Source organism: Equus asinus, chromosome 11 (genome assembly GCF_041296235.1).
Source record: "Equus asinus isolate D_3611 breed Donkey chromosome 11, EquAss-T2T_v2, whole genome shotgun sequence".
NCBI classification, from domain to species: domain Eukaryota; kingdom Metazoa; phylum Chordata; class Mammalia; order Perissodactyla; family Equidae; genus Equus; species Equus asinus.
In genome coordinates, this window is record NC_091800.1 from 23,294,353 (window position 1) to 23,314,076 (window position 19,724).

The following is a 19,724-nucleotide window of genomic DNA, read 5'->3' on the forward strand; positions in this document are numbered from 1 at the left end:
CCATAATATATAAAGAACTCTCACAAGTCAACAACAAAAAATCAAACAACCCGATCAAAAAATGGGCTGGAGACATGAACAGACATTTCTCCAAAGAAGATATACAGATGGCCAATAGGCACATGAAAAGATGTTCATCATCGCTGATCATCAGAGAAATGCAAATCAAAACTACACTAAGATATCACCTTATACCCATTAGAATGACAAAAATATCTAAAACTAATAGTAACAAGTGTTGGAGAGGTTGTGGAGAAAAAGGAACCCTCATACACTGCTGGTGGGAATGCAAACTGGTGCAGCCACTATGGAAAACAGTATGGAGATTCCTCAAAAAATTAAAAATAGAACTACCATACAACCCAGCTATTCCACTACTGGGTATCTATCCAAAGAGCTTGAAGTCAGCAATTCCAAAAGTCCTACGCACCCTAATGTTTACTGCAGCATTATTTATAATAGCCAAGACACGGAAGCAACCTAAGTGCCCATCAACAGATGAATGGATAAAGAAGATGTGGTATATATATACAATGGAATACTACTCAGCTGTAACACAGAACAAAATCGTCCCATTTGCAACAACACGGATGGACCTTGAGGGAATTTTGTTAAGTGAAATAAGCCAGTTAGAGAAGGACAATCTCTGTATGACTCCACTCATATGAGGAATTTAAAAATGCAGACAAAGAGAACAGATTAGTGGCTACCAGGGGAAAGGTGGAGTGGTGGGTGGGCACAAAGGGTGAAGTGGTGCACCTGCAACACGACTGACAAACATTAATGTACAACTGAAATTTCACAAGATTGTAACCTATCAACTCAATAAAAAGAAAACCCACACACAGGCACACACACAGACACACACACATTGAAAACTTTCCAGACACCCAGCAACTGTTATTAGGTTGCTCCTAAACCAACAGATACTCTGGTGATTCATGAAGTTGTGTTATTTGCAGACCTCTGTCTTCCGTAAATGCTTGTCCTTAGAAACCTACCTGTCTAGAACGGGGACCTCTGAGTATTGTTTTCTGCAAACAAATAGCTTCCAACACTTCTGCAAGCCCTTTTGGCAGGAGCATAGAATCAACAATCCAGGACTTAAGAGCCAGCATTAGGGCTTGGGATTTGGTGACTTGTAGCTAAAGGTAGAACCAAGAAAAATAAGTTGGGTAAGTAAATCATTAGGGATTTCTTTTTCCAACAGAAGAGATGATTGATGGTTACATCTTATTATAAAGAAGCAATTTCTGCTTACAAAGATAGTATATTAAGGTGAATGTGCTTGAATATCTTAGTTTTTCCTTCATTCTTTTCAATTAAATAAGTATTTAATTAATACCAGTTATAATCAAGTCACTGTTCTGGATCTCCTTTCTGCTCATGTTATTTCAATTTTCAAATTGTTTTTTAGAATTTGGTAATGCATGTGTGTTGTACAATAGGTTGTACAGTGAAAAGTAACTCTTTTTCCCCCACTCCTGTACCCCAGCTACCTGATCCCTTCAGCTGCCCAGTCCTTCTCAAACTCTGCACTGGTTTCTTATATATTCTTCCAGAGGTAATCTATGTATTTACAAGCATCTGTGTGTATATTAATCTTTTTCTCATACAAATAATGCTAGCATACTGCGATAGACTTATTTTGGTGGCCCTCCTAATGAACTACACCTCCTTGTATTCAAGCCTTTATGTAATTCCATTCCATATTGACTGAGCTTGGCCATGTGACTAGCTTTTCCAATGATGACTTAGCGAATGTGATGCAAGTGAAGGCTTGGTAAGTGACTGCACCATGGGACTTGTTCTCCGGGAATGCTCCCTATTGTGACACTCCCTCTCAGAACCCAGAACCCGCCAACTGTCAAGTACTCAACCTAGCCGTGTGGAGAGGCTACCTGGAAGAGACCAAGGTCCAGCAGCCTCCCGATGGCAGCCAGTATCAACTTGCCACCAACCATGTGATAAATGAACCGTCTTCTTGGAAGTGGAACCTGTAGCCCTGTTCAAGCCATTCCAGATGAGGAGCAGAGATGAGCTTTTCCTGCCAACCCCTGTCCAAATTGAAAAACTGTGAGCTGTCATTGTAAGCCACTAGATTTGGTTTGTCATATAGCAATAGATAACCGAAACACTATATACCCTATATATTCTGTGCCTTACTTTTTTCACTGAACAATATATTGGCTATCAGTCTATTTCTTTTCTTTCTTTTTTTTTTTGAGTAAGATTAGCCCTGAGCTAATTGCTGCCAATCCTCCTCTTTTTGCTGAGGAAGCCTGGCCCTGAGCTAACATCCGTGCCCATCTTCCTCTACTTTATATGTGGGACGCCTACCGCAGCATGGCTTTCCAAGCAGTGCCGTGTCTCTACCCGGGATCCAAACTGGTGAACCCTGGGACGCCAAAGCAGAATGTGTGCACTTAACTACTGAGCTACCGGCCCGGCCCCATGCCATCAGTCTATTTCAATATGTTCTGTAGAGTTACCTCATTGTTTTTAAGAGCTGCATAGTACTTCATTGTATGGCTGTGTAGTAATTTAATTAACCAACCTCTTATTGATGGACATTTTCCCAGTCCTTTGTAGCATTTAATATCTTTGTTGTGTGCTTCCTTTTGTACATGAACAGATAGACTTATTGGCTAAATTCTTAGAAGTAGAGTTGCTGGGTCAAAGAGCATATGAATTTGTAATTTTAATAGGTATTGCCAAGTTGCCCTCTAGAGAGTTTACACGCCCGCTAGCTCTGGAGAACACGGTGATGGGTGTCAATCTGAGTGGTGAAAACTGCCCTGTAGTGTGGTTGCAATGTTACATTTCTCCTGTAATATTGTTTCTTCTTATATTGAAAGCTATTTGCATTTCCTTTTCGATGGACTGTCTTCTTTTTTCTGTTGGATTTTTGACATTTTTCTTCTTTGAAGGAGCTCTTTATATAGTAAAGAAATTGGTTCTTAATTTGCTTAATGTGAAGCAAATCTTTTTTCCCCTCAGCTTATTGTTTGTCTTTTGCCTTGCTATGAGCAATTTTTTCTCTTATTATGGTTAGATATATTAGTCTTTTATAGCTTCTGGATTTTCTTGTTTTTGTTTTGTCATATTAAGGCTTTCCCCACTCTGAGATTATTATAGATATTGTCCCATGTTTTCTTCTGGTATTTTTATTTCATTTTTTACATCTTCATCTTTGATCTATCTGAAATGTCTTTTGATACATAGGTTCCAAATTTATATTTTTCTGAATAGATTTCACAGGTGGCTACCCAATTGTCCATTACTACTGTTATATCATTCTTATCATATACTACATTTTTGTATTGGTACCACAGATAATTTCAGTATATTTATTAGATTCAACAAACTCTTTTGAGTTGCTACCCATAAATTATTTAATTACACCCTTTTTTCTCTACTATTTTAGGAAATCCTACAGTGAATACTTTAAAAAAAATCTTTATAATTATTAATTCCAAACTAGCTTATGATTTCCTTTATGGATATACAAATGAACATTTATGGGCTGTTTTCAGAGTTATTTAAACTTTCATCTTGTCATGCTGCTCAAAAGCTGAAGATGGAAAGATAGCGTTTTATGTGCAGGATACAGAGAAGGTCAATCCATGTTCCTGAGGCTCATCTGAGGATAAGCAGGTTGTGTAGGTATAGAGAGGGCTATGCTTTTTTAATCATGTACCATATGTAAAGGCCTGTTCCCAAATTTCTGAAGCATGTAATAGTAGTGGTATAAAAGCTATATCTAAATTAAGAGAGTGGTGAGGCTGGGACCCTTTGAAAGGAAAGTTGTGTCCTGTTAATAGAATGACTGAGGCCACATTATTATAAGAAGAAATGAGGAAAAATTACGCTTGTACTGTGGTATATCAAGAAAATGGTCCATTTGATTTGCTGAAGTACTTGTGGTTTTCGGTAATGACTGTGACTGTCCTGAACACCCAGGAGGGCAGTGACACTCAGCCAAGGCAGAACTGAGTCGTTCCCTGTTAAATTCAACTTTCTATTTTTCTGGCTTTTCCCTTCATGCCCGTCTTGACCCAGCCCTTTGTCCTCATTTCCCCTGGCTCAGGGAACGTACTTCCAGACCTTTTTTCACAGGCAATGTGGTCTGACCCCATGGAACCTGGGAGGTCTGCCCTCCCTATGGTTGTTAACCCTAGTTAACCCCTGCTCAGAGAATGAGACAGACACCTCTAGAAGGAGACAAAGAATTAAGGTGGCACCTACTCTTGTGTGTTTTGCAGCAGGACCCCCAAAATTTGAGCTGAAAGTACCAAGTTCTGTGGGGAGGTTTCAGGTATCAGTGGGCCACGGGGGCAGCTCTCAGGGACACCTGTGGACTCCTGTGCTCTCTGCCTCTGTCACAGGCCTGCCATGCTTGTTCTGTGCTTATAAGCTGCATCCTGTTCTCCTCCTTTCCTACAGAAACCATGTCTTTGGGGCAAGAAAAACATTTCACTAAAGTGGACAGTTGACTTCTAGGTTCAGAATCACAGAATGTCAGAGGTAAAAGGAGCCCATCCGAACCCTTCATTTGATAAATAGTGTCTTTATAGCCTTTTTTCCCTGCATTTTATGCTCTTGTACTCTTTGGATGTTTTCGCACTAGTGACATTGTGTTTCATTTTCTCAGTGCCAGAGAAGCTGGGATATCTTAGATAATGTTTAGTTTTAAGGATAAAAAATGTTATTTCTTTCCCTTTTAGATCCTATCTAAACTTTCTTTGCCTACTCGCGGCTGGGAACCAACGATGAAGCAGAGTTTCGCCTTCGACAATATTGGCTACGAAGATAGTCTGGACGGTGTCTGCCCTTCTCAGACAAGCACCGGCACCATCAGCATTTTGGGCATGACTTGCCAGTCATGTGTAAAGTCTATCGAGGGCAGGATTTCCACTTTGAAAGGCATCGTGAACATTAACGTTTCCCTGGAACGAGGCAGTGCTACTGTGAAATACATGCCATCGGTCGTGAGCCTGCCACAGGTTTGCCGTCAAATTGAGGACATGGGCTTCACGGCCAGCATTACAGAAGGAAAGTCTGTCTCCTGGCCCTCAGGGTCTTCGTCTGCCCTGGAGGCCATGGTCAAGCTTCGGGTGGAGGGCATGACGTGCCAGTCCTGTGTCAGCTCCATAGAAGGCAAGATTGGGAAACTGCAAGGAGTAGTGAGAGTCAGGGTCTCACTCAGCAACCAAGAGGCAGTCATCACTTACCAGCCTTTTCTTATTCAACCCCAAGAGCTCAGGGACCATGTCAACGACATGGGGTTTGAAGCTGTCATCAAGAACAAAGTGCCTCCCTTAAGCCTGGGTCCAGTCGATATTGGGCGGTTACAGAGCACTAACCCAAAGACACCTTCAGCTTCTGCTAACCAGAATTCCAATAACTCTGAGACCTTGGGGCACCAAAGGAGCCAGCTAGTCACCCTGCAACTGAGAGTAGATGGAATGCGTTGTAAGTCTTGTGTCTTGCATATTGAAGAAAGTATAGGCCGCCTCCCAGGGGTTCAAAATATTCAAGTGTCCTTGGAGAACAGAACTGCCCAAGTACAGTATGACCCTTCTTGTGTCTCCCCGGGGGACCTGCAGAGGGCCATTGAGGCTCTTCCACCTGGACACTTTAAAGTTTCGCTTCCTGATGGAACCGAAGGGAGTGGGGCAGATAATGGATCTTCCACACGTCACTCCCCTAGCCCCCTGCAGAGAACCCAGGTGCAAGGCACGTGCCGTACTGTGGTGCTTGCCATTGCTGGCATGGCCTGTGCGTCCTGTGTGCAGTCCATCGAAGGCCTGATCTCCCAAAGGGAAGGGGTGCAGCGAGTATCAATCTCGTTGGCTAAAGGGACTGGAACGGTTCTCTACGATCCTTCTGTAACTAACCCAGAGGAACTCCGCGCTGCTGTAGAAGACATGGGATTTGAGGTGTCAGTCATCTCTGGTACGTAGTCCATATGTTTGAAGCACACCCTGGGGTCATCTCCTTTTCTCTTTGTGCTTACTACATGGTACCTGCACGATTAGACAGGTAAGCCACACCCACTGCTTCACATGTTGACTGTGGTGACAAAATTTTGCATCTTTTCCTCACATGGTAAGTTTGTCAGCATAGAGGAAATAGAATTTTGAAGTGTTTTGATTTTGCCTCTCATGTAGCCGGGGCTAAAATGCTGGTAAGTTCCTTGGATTTTTGGTTCTCTTCTTAAGAGAACTCTGATTTTGTATTCTTTTTTAAAAAGAGTACTGTGGGAACATCAGGCCCTTCTCTCTCCACAGGAACCATCCATCATCACTTTCTCTGAAGATTTCTTTGCCAAACAAAATAAAGTAATAAATACAACAGAACCTTAGGCTCACTACCTGGAGCTCATTCTTTTTTTAATATTAGTCATTTTATTTATGTATGTATGTATTTATTTATTTATTTTTTGAGGAGGATACGCCCTGAGCTAACATCTGCTGCCAATCCTCCTCTTTTTGCTGAGGAAGGCTGGCCCTGAGTTAACATCGGTGCCCATCTTCCTCCACTTTATATGTGGGACGCCTACCATAACGTGACTTTTGCCACACAGTGCCATGTCTGCACCCGGGATCCGAATTGGCGAACCACGAGCCGCCAAAGCGAAACGTGTGCACTTGAGACCACTATGCCACCGGGCCGATCCCCTATAGCTCATTCTTAAAATGAGAGTTAAGGAAAGGATTCAGTGATGATTTCCCTTGCCCCCTTGGTGGCTGTGAGAAGAGGGGTAGGGGTGATAATCTTCACAAAGCAAGGTGCCTACATACCTTGCCGTCATGTCACTAGACAGAGTTTCCAGGGGAGTGGCAGCAGTTTCCTGCTCCCCCCTCCTCTCATTGACATGCTAGCCAGTGGCCGTTCCCTTGCGGATTTCCTCTTTCATTTCCCTTACATGGGAGCCCTGCAGAGGCAGCATCATTTTAGCACCTTCTGCGTTTTGCCGTGCACCGGGACTGTGAGAGTTGTGGGCTGCTGAATGAACAAGACACCGTGTCTCCTGAGAGCTTATCTTGTGGTGATGTGGAGACCGAGGAGGAGGAAACCACTGCAGAGCAGCAGGACAAGTCCTGTGTGAGTCCAGGCGAGGGGCACCTGAACCAAGCTTGAGGGTTTAGGAAGGACTCCTCTGGGAGTCACTCCAAATTGGGAGTGAACCAGTGAGGGACAGGGCAGGGGGAGGAGACCGGCAATGTTGGAGGCCCAGGAAGCAGCCTGGGCAGTGGCCTGAAGGCCTCAGAGGCAGCGCAGTGTGCTGGGGAAGCTGTAGAGGAGTGTGGAGTGGTCTGAGTGTGAAGACTCAGAGGTGGTGAGACTGAGGCTGGACACTGGGTGGGCCGCCTTGAATGGGGCCTGTGTGTCAAGCTGAATTTGGACTTTCTTGTAGAGGTGATGGCAGTCACCAGTGGATTTTAGTCAGGAAGCACAGATCAGATTATATTTTAGAAGGCCAGTTGGTATCAGGGTGCAGTGTGCATTGAGGCACTGAGACCATGTAGGAGGATGGGTGAGAAATGATATGGAGCTGGAGAACAAGAGATGGATTTAAAAGATCTTCAACGGGCTGGCTCCATGGCCTAGTGGTTAAGTTTGGCACACTTTGGCAGCCCAGGTTCTTGGGTTCGGATCCTGGGTATGGACCTGTACTACTTGTTGTCCTTGCTGTGGTGGCAACCCATGTGTAAAGTAGAGGAAGATTGGCACAGATGTTAGCTCAGGGCTAATCTTCCTCAGCAAAAAAACAAAACAAAATTCAGGAGGTCAGATCTACCAAGCTTGCTTATTAAGAAGTGTGTGGTGGATGGGGGTAGGCCATGGAGGAAAGCGAGAGCCTGGGATGAGCCCTAGCTGAGGTAGACGCTGGAGGACAGCTGGCTTTATGAATCTTAAATTCTGGGGAAGATGGGCTGGAAATGCAGATTTGAGTGATGGGAGCCATGGGAGATGACAGAAGACCCAGGAAGAGTGAGCATGAGAAGGGAAAGGAGCAGAGGGACAAATGCGAAGGCCCTGGTATAGAAGGAAGGGGCGCCTTGAGGAGGAGGACCTTGAAGACAAGTGGTGCAGGAAGAGAGTGGAGTCCTAGAAATAAAGGAAGGCAGCCGCAGAGGCTCAGGTTTAACTAGGAGGAGGCCATTGGCACCGTGGCAGGAGCTGCTTCAGGGCCCCGTGTTACGGAAAGAACCTTCGATTTCAGGTCAGAGCTCACGCCATCTCTTAGTACATAACTGTACTTTGTCTCTTGTGCTAAGTTTCAGGAAGGAGTTTTTTTTAAAAACAAATCTTGGAAACACAATAGAATAGGGTAAGTCCTGTACTCAAAATGTCAGAATGTAGTGTGGAGTTATCATCTGCTGCATTTGTGTGAGGCTTAAAGTCTTTCAACAGTGGAATAAATTATTAGCAGTAGAAAGAAATTTGCATTGAACTATATAATCTGGAATAATGTGCTTTGACTAAGTAAACCTGAAAGGAAAAGAACAGTGATTTTTTTGCTGAGGAAGATTGGCCCTGAGCTAACATCTGTGCCCATCTGCCTCTACTTTGTATGTGGGACACCTGTCACAGTATGGCTTGATAAGCAATGCATAGGTCCATGTCCAGGATCCAAACCGGTGAACCCCACGCCGCCAAAGCAAAGTGTGCAAACTTAAGTACCGTGTTGCTGTGCTGGCCCCAGAACAGTGATTTTTATTGGCTAGAATTATGTTTAGCCCAAGAGGTATTTAGGGTACCAGATTTAGCAAATAAAAATATGAGGATACCTAGTTAAATTTGAATTTCAGACAATGAATAATGTTTTAGTACATGTCCCATGCAATATTTGGGACGTACTTATTCTAAAAAATTATTCGTTCTTTATCTGAAATTCAAATTTCGCTGGATGTCCTCTCTTTTACCTGGTGATCTTAATTTAGCATAAACTATCAGTGTGTGGGTGAGTCTCTTTTATAGCCACTTAACTGCTAAAAAGACATTATTCGTATTTGATTGGTCATTCTGGATTGACCAGCGGCTTCTTCAGGACAGTCTTCAAACCATGTAGTTTGTTTCTCCTTTGACTCAGTAGCAGCCAGCACACAGTAGGTATTTGTGAAGGAAATAGAGAAAATGATGACTGTGACAGCAGGGTCACATGGTGGCTCACTGGAGGGGTTTAATCCGGGGAACTACTCACAAAGGTGTTAGAGAGCTGAAAGCCCGAACAGGAGTGGAGGGAAACCCAAGAGATTACAAATAGCAGAAGCCACCCCCCAGGTGGGAGGGTCTGAGGAAGAGGGGTGTTGCTGGAGCCCAGGGGCTGGGCCAGCCTGGTGGGAGCTGGCACCACTGCACCGCAAGGGGAGAGGCCGTGGCCAGGAGCTGGGAGCCCAGGAGACACGTAGGGATGTTGTGGGTTTTCTCTCTTTCTCTCCTCTTGTGTCCCACTTGTTACCTTCCATATGCCCAATTTAATCAGTAATTAGTTGACAAGGGAGCCTGGGAAAAGTGGTTTGCAGGGGTCAGCCCTCTGTGACACTGGAACAGGGAGAAGGAGGAGACTGGTCTGAAATAACATAGGCAGATGGCAGGCATTGAATTTCAGTCAACTTATTTCACAGTTAAAAATACGTTTAGACATGGTTTTTATCTAAAGGGCAGCTCTGCATTTCTTCACTGGTTCACGTGGTAAGTACTTTTAGAATGAATGAATGGATAAATGGATATGTGAGTATAGTGTGAGGGAAGGTCATCTGTCATGTATAACATGTTCCTCTCACCCTTGTAAATAGGTCATGTCACTTTCCGAACACATTCCCTCATCCTAGCATGTGGTGAGACACTTCTGGGTCCCAGGCACTGTGCTCAGAGGCAGCCTGTCACCTGCTCATGTGCGGCTCACACTCCAACAGGGAACAGGTCACAGAGACCCATCATCCAAGGCAGGTTAGAACAAAGGAGACAAGGAAGATGTAGGTAAAGCGCTTTTGAGATTTAGAAGATAAGGAGCATCCGATTGTGGGGCTCCCAAAGACTTGATGGTAGAAGTCATGTTGGAGCTGGTCTTGGCTGGGATTTCAGAATGGAAAGGGTTTCAGCAGGCAGAAAAGGGCAGGGCTGCATACCAGGCAGAGGAGACGGAAGCATGGGTCTGAAGGTGAGAGTCCTCCAGGTGTGTCTTGGGAGCAGTCTGGCTTGGATGGAGCTTGGGTCTAAGTAATGGGAGATAAGGTCGGACAGGCTGGCACCCTGGTGCAAGCCACCCTCGTTTGTCTCCTGGATCCTGGAAGAGCTTCCGAACTGGTCTCCCTGCTTCCTGCCTTTCAGCCTTACAGTCTGTTCCCAGCCCAGCATTCGCAGCGATCCTGTTACTCCACTGATGCTCCAAAGCACTCTCCTCTTGTGTTGTAAGAGGAAGAGTCCCTGTGGTGGTCTAGAAGCCCCCACCCTCACCCATTACCTTTCTGACCCCTTTCGATTTCTCATATCAGGCTTGCTGTCCCCTCTGTCTGGAATGCTCTTCCTCCAAAATCCACATGAAATTCATTTCATATATGGTCTTCTGGACTTTTCCCAAAGCATATATAATTTATATTTAGAAATATATAGGTTTGTATTACACATGGTTTTGTAATTTGCTTTTTCACCCTGCAGTTTATCATAAACATACTTCTGTGGTCCGTCCATATGTCTGCAACACCATGTTCAATGGATATACGGTAACTTAGTTTCCTATTGGACTGTTCCTCTCTATTTTGTGCATGTGATTGTAAACAATACTCATGGATATCTTTGAGGCTTATCTGTGTGCAGACACTTATTTCCTTATGAAAAATATCTGAAAGCGTGATTGCTCTATCACAGAGTATAAACATTATTTCATTCCATCACAAATATTTATTGTGCCTCTACCAAGTGCACAATAGTACAAATAGATGTGCTATTTTTGATAATATTGTCAAATAGACTTCCAGGAAGCAGAATCAATTTATATGCCCACCTCTAATATCAGTATAGATTGATAAAGGACCCAGTAGCATAGGCTTGTTTGGGTCTTTGTTCATTTATTTCAACTTTCTTAGCAATCCTCAGAAGCCCATAGTTCAGCTGAGTCATACCTCAATGTTAGAAAATGGCGATGTGTAAATTGTAGGTTAGTTAGGGGGTATGAAATTGTCTGCGTTAGCACAGATATTCCTGAAACTATTGATCACAGTATTTGGATAGAAAGGCAGGGGAATCCAGAAAACAGGTGATGGACTGGGAAATAGGGTTGGACAGGTGCAGGAGGGTTGATGGGGGCAGGAGGTAGAAAGTTAAGAGATTGTGGCCACAGAATAGATTTTGTGAGTTTGAGATTGAAGGGGGAAGTCATTTTGAACAATGACAAAATCCGAGAGTGAACCTGTGCTGGGAGGTGGCGTGATGGTCTCTGCATTAAGAAGGTGGAGGTCCTGTAAGGCCAGAGTGCTGGAGGGTCTCAGCGAAGGTGCTAAAAGTGTTGATCAACCGAACTCTCAGAGTGAGTGCAAGTAGTTTTAGCACTTTCCAGAAAATGAGCAAAACTTCCCAATATGTGGGATTTATTCAGAAGAGAAACTTAAAAGTTATGGGTTGTTGTCAATACAGGTTAATGCCAACTTCTGTCTTCTGCAGCTGTGGATTTTCAAATAACCAGAGTTCATCTTTGATATAATTATCGTTTCTATATACTCTTAAAGGTATTTTGTGTCATCAAAATAGTGTGACTTTCTGAAGTGATGAAAATGTTCCATATTTTAATCTGGCTGATGCTTAGTTATGTAGGTATATCCATATGTGATAGGCACAATAATGGCCCCCAAAGATGTCCATACCCTCATCCGCAGAACTTGTGAAGACGTCTGTGCTTTAACCCCCAGAACTCAATGGGGAAAGGATGGTCTTTTTAGTATATGTAGCTGGGTCAATTGGATATCCAAACAGAAAGAAGTTAATCTTGACTGTCACCTCATACTCTCTGCAAAAGTTAATTTGAGGTATATAGTGGGCCTGAATGTGGACGTTTATTAAAATAACAGAGCTTGTAGAAGAACACGTCATGAATGTTTTCAGTGTTGAGATAGAGCACAAAATGCACCAGCCGTTGAAGTTGGTTTAGTTGACTGATCAGTTGGGCTTCATTAACATTAGGGACTTCTTTTATCAAAAGAGTCGCCATTACATGAGGGTGAAACGCAGACTGCAGACTGAGAGCAGATAAATACCTGCCGTGTGGACAACTGACAAAGGAGTCATGTCCGGGATGTGTATAGGACTTCTACAGACAGTGAGAAAAAACAAACCCCTCGATAAAGGTGTTTGGGGTCGTTTTGATTCTCATGGGGCTGGGGCGAATCTCTGCTCACCGGAATGAGACAACAGTGAGGGGACAGATCTTGGAGTTAAACAGACCTGGTTTACAAGCTAGCCTCACTACTTACTGCCTAAGGGGTTTGGGGCAAATTATTTAATTTCTTGTAACTTAGTTCATCTATAAAATGAGGATGATAGTGGTATTTAGCACGTACAGCTATTTTAAGGATTAAAGGAGCTCATACATGTGCTGAGGAGAGTGCCCAGTGAGTTCTTACGGTTACCATCATCTAATTAGAGCGTTCACCTAACCAGAACATTCCATTCTTGAAGTATCAGTGTATTTTCATATGTCTGTAATTGTGTGCCTGTGTCTCTGGTTGTGGGGAGGGAGAAACAGCTATAGAAACACACCCTTCATGTAGCCTCTCTAAGAACTTTCATCTGAAAAGTGTCAGACTTTCACCTCCTGTGCTAAAAAATAAATTTGTTGTTCTAATTTGAATAATTTCTGACATTTCATCCTAGAAAATGGTTCTAGCAACCATGTTGGAAACCACACTGTGGAGAACTCCATGGTGCAAACTGCAGCTGGCTCACCTCTGTCCGTGCAGGAAGTGGCTCCTTACACTGGGGGGCCGCCTCAAAACCACAGCTCTGGCCGCTCATCAAAGTCCCGGCAAGCCGCCGTGACAGTGGCACCACAGAAGTGCTTTTTACAGGTCACAGGCATGACCTGTGCGTCCTGTGTTTCTGTTATAGAGAAAAACCTACAGAAAGAAGACGGTAAGAGATCTGCAGCCACGTTAAACCGGGAATGCTGTGTAGACTCTTGTATACTGCAGTCAGCAAAATGGGACACTGTGTTCTCCCTTCAGAAACTTCCTTGACTGTGTTTATCGGGAGCCCTGATAACCTGGTAGCAAGTTCATTCTGTGATAGGATAGATGTGCAGTGTTGTCCAGTGTTTTTTGGACAGTTGGCATCTCTTCTTTAAGAAGTGTGTAGTTTGTTTGAGATAAAATGTATCTCAGTAAGTTAACCACGGGAAATCCAGCTTAAAGGCCACACTTCATTTCATGGGTGGCCTCCTCAATTAGCTTGTCCTAGCAATAGTCTTTATTTTTCCCCTCCAATCCCATCAGTCTCTTCCTATCAAATGAATAAATAGCCTGCATTTTGTGGAAAAGTTCCAATTTCAAATGCTCTGTCCTGTTGTCCCTGTAAACCATAGAATGTTGTAAAAATGCCAAAGTTTTGTCCTCCAAACTACATTTCAAATACTGTCTCTTAAACCTGAAAATGCAACAAAAATTCTGTCCTAGTTTTTTGTTTGGAAAATAACCATGACTGCCCTGCCACCAGAATCACTTTTTCTCTTTCCTCACCCCACTGGCCCCATGTGTCTCTGCTCGGTGTCCTTGGCCCTTAGAATCAAACCTAAATTAGGATGGCACTTTCTCCAGCCTCTTGTTCACTATTCTTTATAGCTGCCTGGAGCTCTAGAACGACCATTCTCAAATTGAGGTGTTATAGGAGTTCCTTTTTCATCCATGGGCTGGTTGCTCATAAAATTAACCTATTTCTCACAGTGCCTATGTTTCTGTGCCTGGCTTGAATCCCTCATTTTTATCCCTTATGGCATCCTTTCTAAAGCACCGCATTCCTTTCATTTATCTGAATGAGCCCTTTTCCCCCCTTAAACTAACACAATAGTCTTAGCAAGGTGGTCTGTGGGATTTCGTTTTCACTCCTGAAAGTGATTAGAAACTGAAAAAGAGTAGGGAAAACCACTTTTGAAAAATATTATTTTTCCTTTTATGAAAGTGTCTGGAGAAAAAAGTACATCCTTTATGTGACAGTGGTTGCCAGCTATAGACGACATGCCTTGCTTTGAGGTGCATGCACCCATCAGTGTCTTCTAGAACCTGACTCAAAGTGGCCCCTTAGCTAGCAGCATGGGCATCGCCTGAGAGCTGGGTCCACCTGCAGAACCTCAGACCCCACCCCAGAACAACCCAACTAGAATCTGTAGTTTAACAAGGTCCTCAGATGATTCATGTGTCCATTAAGTTGTGGAAGCATGTTCTAATGGTTCTCACACTTGACGGTATGTTAAATCACCTGGGGAACTTTAAAAAAAGAAAGATGCTTGGCACCTGTCCTGAGCGATTCTGACTTAGTTGATCTGGGTTAAGGGCCAGGTGTGGTGATTATTAAAGGCTCTCCAAGTGATGCTAATGTGCCGCCAAGTTTGAGAACCATTGTTCTAGAGGCTTCTGGGGCAGATGTTTTTCTTTGTTAGGTTGTGTTGAACATGTCATCTCAGAGGCCCTGCCTTAAGTGTTACAGCTGTGGCTCGATGGTTTCAGGTATTCTCTCCGTGCTGGTTGCCTTAATGGCTGGAAAGGCAGAGGTTAAGTATAATCCGGAAGTCATCCAGCCGCTTGAGATAGCTCGGCTCATCCAGGATTTGGGCTTCGAGGCAACAGTAATGGAAGACTGCACAGGCTCAGATGGTGACATTGAGCTGATCGTAAGTACGGTGACTGGGCTAGAAGCGGGGGCTAGAGGGTGGCAGGCCTCTGACAACCTGCAGGTGCGTTCTGACAGCACACATGGCTGTGATCAGTAAACTTGCCCTATCTTGCATATATTCTGTTTGCTGTTGTTGTTGGGTGTTTTGTTTTCCATTGAAGCCAACAGCCATGTGTTCATTTTATGAAGGAATGTCACTTACTTCAGGAAGTCACAGTTGTGGCTCGCACTGGGTGCATGCAGGGTACTAGGAGGAGAAGGAGGTGGAGAGTCACAGGAGTGTTGGAGGGAGAGGAATTTAAAACAGTAGCTATCCTGAGCTGGTTTGAGGGAGTTGATTATGAACACACTCCATAAAGCCTAGAGGGAAGCTAGAATGCTAGAGGTGTCCCAAGGTGAGAGGAGATGAGTCAGGTGGTAGCCAGTGCCATCAAAGATGGAGAGGGCCTGTGCGTAGGCACAGGGATGTCTAGAAGGTAGCTGGTGACTGGAGTGTCCTGAAGTGCTCCATCTGGGATGAACACCCAGGGTGGTTGTGGCTCCATTGTGGTTGGGTCGGGGTGTGTTGTTTCCTCTCTGTCCACTGTTATCAGCTGCACATGTCAAGTCATGAAAAACCGCAGTTACGCTTAGTATTTTGAATATGTTGTGTTCACAAGAACTTCTACACAAAGCTCTTTTTGTGTAAATAAAGGGAGACTTAGAGGAAGCCCACAAGGGATTGAGTAATGCTGTTCCACCAAGGTAGAAGGGTCTTTTTCTTTCTTACTGTGTTTAATCACTGCCATTAGTGCTAAGTAAATGTTTGAAGAACAAGTACCAAGGATGTGAGTGGCACTTTGAGCTCCTCGTAAGTGGTGTTCTTTGTAGAGCAGCAGACTGTTTGCTCTGGACGGGTCTCCACATTTGTTGAGGGGCAAAGTGTAATACTCGTTGGATTACAGCTTGAATCAGCCCCTATGACAGGAGCAGGGCCCCTGTTGCAGACCTCCAGGTCCAGGTGTGGATGGCTGTGCCTGCTCAGACTACTACTGTGTGGAAAATCTAGACCCAAGAATATTATTGGGAAAAACCTTGTTTTGAACAATGTTTTTTTGTTTTGTTTTGTCTTTTGGGGTTTTTTGTGAGGAAGATTGGCCTTGAGCTAACAACATCTGTTGCCAGTCTTCCTCTTTTTGTTTGAGTAAGATTGTCAGTGAGATAACATCTGTGCAGTCTTCCTCTATTTTATGTGGGATGCTGCCACAGCATGGCTTGACGAGTCGTGGTAGGTTCGTGCTGGGGATCTGAACCTGGAAACCCTGGGCCACTGAGGCAGAGTGCATGAACTTGATCGCCGTGCCACCTGGCTGGCCCCTCAATGTTTTTTTTTTTAAACTGAGCAGTATCAATAGTTACATCATCATCATATGTCCAGGCATTTTATGTTAACATTTTAGGTCTGTATTCAATTAGTATTCTGGGAAATGCTGATTGCTGATACTTGAAAGAGTAAATTGTCTGGTTTGCCTAATACGTATTACAGAGATGGCATGTCTCACTTCAGACTCCCTTTTCTCGCATCAAGACACACAGCGTGGTGTGCAGAAGTTGAATAACTGAGACAGTGTGTAGAGTGGCTTATGAAAGCCCACCATTATCAGTGCTGAAAGTCAAGCCTGGGTCTGTTGACATCTGCTTGGTGATTGGCTCTGTGTCCTGTACCTGAGTTGGAGAGAACCATTGCTTATATCCCCAAAGCCCCTTGGGGAATATTCAGGGTGGAAACCGTGCACATGGGGTTTGGAGGTGGGAGTCCAAAGTCTTGGGAACGTGCTGTGGAAGGAGGAAAGGCTTGTGACTGCCTATTAACCCAGCTCCCCCTGTGCCTTTGAGAGGGTCCTCTTGATCGTGGATGAGTGGGATTTTTGTCATCCTGTGCTGCAGATCACGGGGATGACCTGCGCTTCCTGCGTTCACAACATAGAGTCCACGCTCACGAGGACCAATGGCATCACCTATGCTTCCGTGGCCCTCACCACCAGCAAAGCCCATGTGAAGTTTGATCCTGAAATTATTGGTGCACGAGATATTGTCAAAATTATCGAGGTAAGTCATTCATTAAAAAATGTTATACCTACCTTCTTAAAAACAGTGGTTAATAATGAGAAAATATAGCTAAGCAAAAAAAAAAAAAAGTCACCTAACCTAAAATCCTTCAAGTTTTCCCTTAGAAATAAGGTGAATCATTTAAAAATAAACTGTGAAGTTAAGGAAATATCAGATAATAAAAATCAATGAATGGATAGAAAAAGATGGGAGAAAAAGACATTATTGTTTTAATTTCAGATATTCCATGAGAAACATCAGTATCACCAAGACACCTGGTACATGGGGTTAAGTTGCCTAATTATAGTTTTTTTTAATTGAGGTCATGATAATGGACAATATTGTGAAATTTCATTTATAAATTATTATTTGTCCGTCACCATATAAGTGCTCCCCTTCACCCTTTGTACTCACCTCCCTGCCCCTCCCCCTGGTAACCACTGAACTCTTCTCTTTGTCTGTGTGTTTGTCTTCCACATATGAGTGAAATCATATGGTGTTTGTCTTTCTCTATCTGGCTTATTTTGCTTAACATAATACCCTCAAGGTCCATCCATGTTGTTGTGAATGGGATGATTTTGTCTTTTTTATGGCTGAGTAGTATTCCATTGTATATATACACACGCCACATCTTCTTTATCCATTCATCAGTTGATCGATGGGCACTTGGGTTGCTTCCACATCTTGGCTATTGTGAATAATGCTGCAGTGAACATAGGGGTGCATAAGTCTCCTTGAATTGTTGATTTCAAGCTATTTGGATAAATACCTGGTAGTGGGATAACAGGCTCATATGGTATTTCTACTTTTAATTTTTTGAGAGGTCTACGTACTGTTTTCCATAGTGGCTGCACCAGTTTGCATTCCCACCAGCAGCGTATGAGGGTTCCCTTTTTTCCACAACCTCTCCAACATTTGTTAGTTTTTGTCTTGGTGATTTTGGCCATTTTAATGGGTGTGTGGTGATATCTTAGTGTAGTTTTGATTTGCATATCCCTAATGATTAGTGATGTTGAACATCTTTTTGTGTGCTTACTAGCCATCTGTATATCTTCTTTGGAGAAACGTCTGTTCATATCCTCTGCCCATTTTTTGATTGAGTTGTTTGTTTTTTTGTTCTTCAGTTGTGTGATTTCTTTATATAGTATGGAGATTTACCCCTTGTTGGATATATGATTTGCAAATGTTTTCTCCCAGTTGGTGGGTTGTCTTTTTGTTTTGATCCTGTTTTCCTTTGCCTTGCAGAAGCTTTTAGTCTGTTGAAGTCCCACTTGCTTATTTTTTCTTTTGTTTCCCTTGTCTGAGAAGACATGGTATTCGAAAACCTCTTTTTAAGGCTGATGTCAAAGAGTGTATTAACTATATTTTCTTCTAGGAGTTTTATGGTTTCAGGTCTTACCTTCAAGTCTTTGATCCATTTTGAATTCATTTTTGTGTATGGTGAAAGATAATGGTCTACTTTCACTCTTTTGCATGTGGCTGTCCAGTTTTCCCAGCACTGTTTATTGAAGAGGCTTTCCTTTCTCCATTGTATGTTTTCGACTCCTTTGTCGAAGATTAGCTGTCTCTAGATGTGTGGTTTTATTTCTGGGCTTTCAATTCTGTTCCATTGATCTGTGTGCCTGTTTTTGTACCAGTACCATGCTGTTTTGATTACTGTAGCTTTGTAGTACATTTTAAAGTCAGGGCTTGTGATGCCTCCAGCTTTGTTCTTTTTTCTCAGGCTTGCTTTAGCTATTTAGGGTCTTTTGTTGCCGCATATGAATTTTAGGATTCTTTGTTCTATTTCTGTGAAGATATCATTGGGATTCTGATTGGGATTGCATTGAATCTATAGATTGCTTTGGGTAGTATGGACATTTTAACTATGTTTATTCTTCCGATCCATGTGCATGGAATATCTTTCCATTTCGTTATGTCATCATCAATTTCTTTCAGTAATGTCTTATAGTTTTCATTGTATAGGTCTTTTACCTCCTTGGTTAAATTTATTCCTAGATATTTAATTCTTTTTGTTCTGATTACACATGGGACTGTATTCTGGTGTTCTCTTTCTGTTAGTTCGTTATTAGAGTATAGAAATGGAACTGATTTTTGTAAGTTGATTTTGTACCCTGCAACTTCACTGTAGTTGTTGATTATTTCTAATAGTGTTCGATAGATTCTTTAGGGTTTTCTCTATATAAAATCATGTTGTCTGCAAACAGTGAGAGTTTCACTTCTTCATTTCCTATTTGGATTCCTTTTATTCCTTTTTTCTTGCCTAATTTCTCTTGCTAAAACCTCCAGTACCATGTTGAATAAGAGTGGCGAGAGTGGGCACCCTCTTCTTGTTCCTGTTCTCAGAGGGATGGCTCTCAGTTTTTCCCTGTTGAGTATGATGTTGGCTGTGGGTTTGTCATACACGACCTTTATTATGTTGAGGTATTTTCCTTCTGTACTCATTTTGTTAAGGGTTTTTTTTTTTATCATAAATGGATGTTGGATCTTGTCAGATGCTTCTCTGTGTCTATTGAGATGACTGTGTGGTTTTTATTCCTCGTTTTGTTCATGTGGTGTATCACATTGATTGATTTATGGATGTTGAACCATCCCTGTGTCCCTGGTATAAATCCCACTTGATATTTTTGATGTATTGCTATTTTCAGTTTGCCAATATTTTGTTGAGGATTTTTGCATCTATGTTCATCAGTGATATTGGCCTGTAGCTTTCCTTTTTTGTGTTATCCTTGTAAGGCTCTGGTATC

The 19,724-nt window shown here is 43.0% G+C and overlaps 1 protein-coding gene across 7 annotated transcripts in view; it reads left to right on the plus strand.

The window, feature by feature from the left end:
* Nucleotides 1-19,724, plus strand: part of ATP7B (ATPase copper transporting beta) — a 110,245-nt gene that overhangs the window by 52,912 nt on the left and 37,609 nt on the right. For all 7 annotated transcript variants that reach the window (XR_011506879.1, XM_014851386.3, XM_044777221.2 and 4 more), the window contains 4 exons: nucleotides 4,728-5,958; nucleotides 12,880-13,137; nucleotides 14,724-14,887; nucleotides 16,816-16,977. Coding sequence is in view for 6 of the 7 variants with exons in the window: in XM_014851386.3 (XP_014706872.2) it covers nucleotides 4,728-5,958; nucleotides 12,880-13,137; nucleotides 14,724-14,887; nucleotides 16,816-16,977 (1,815 nt within the window). In the remaining variant the exon portion in view is untranslated. The remainder of the gene's footprint in view (nucleotides 1-4,727; nucleotides 5,959-12,879; nucleotides 13,138-14,723; nucleotides 14,888-16,815; nucleotides 16,978-19,724) is intronic.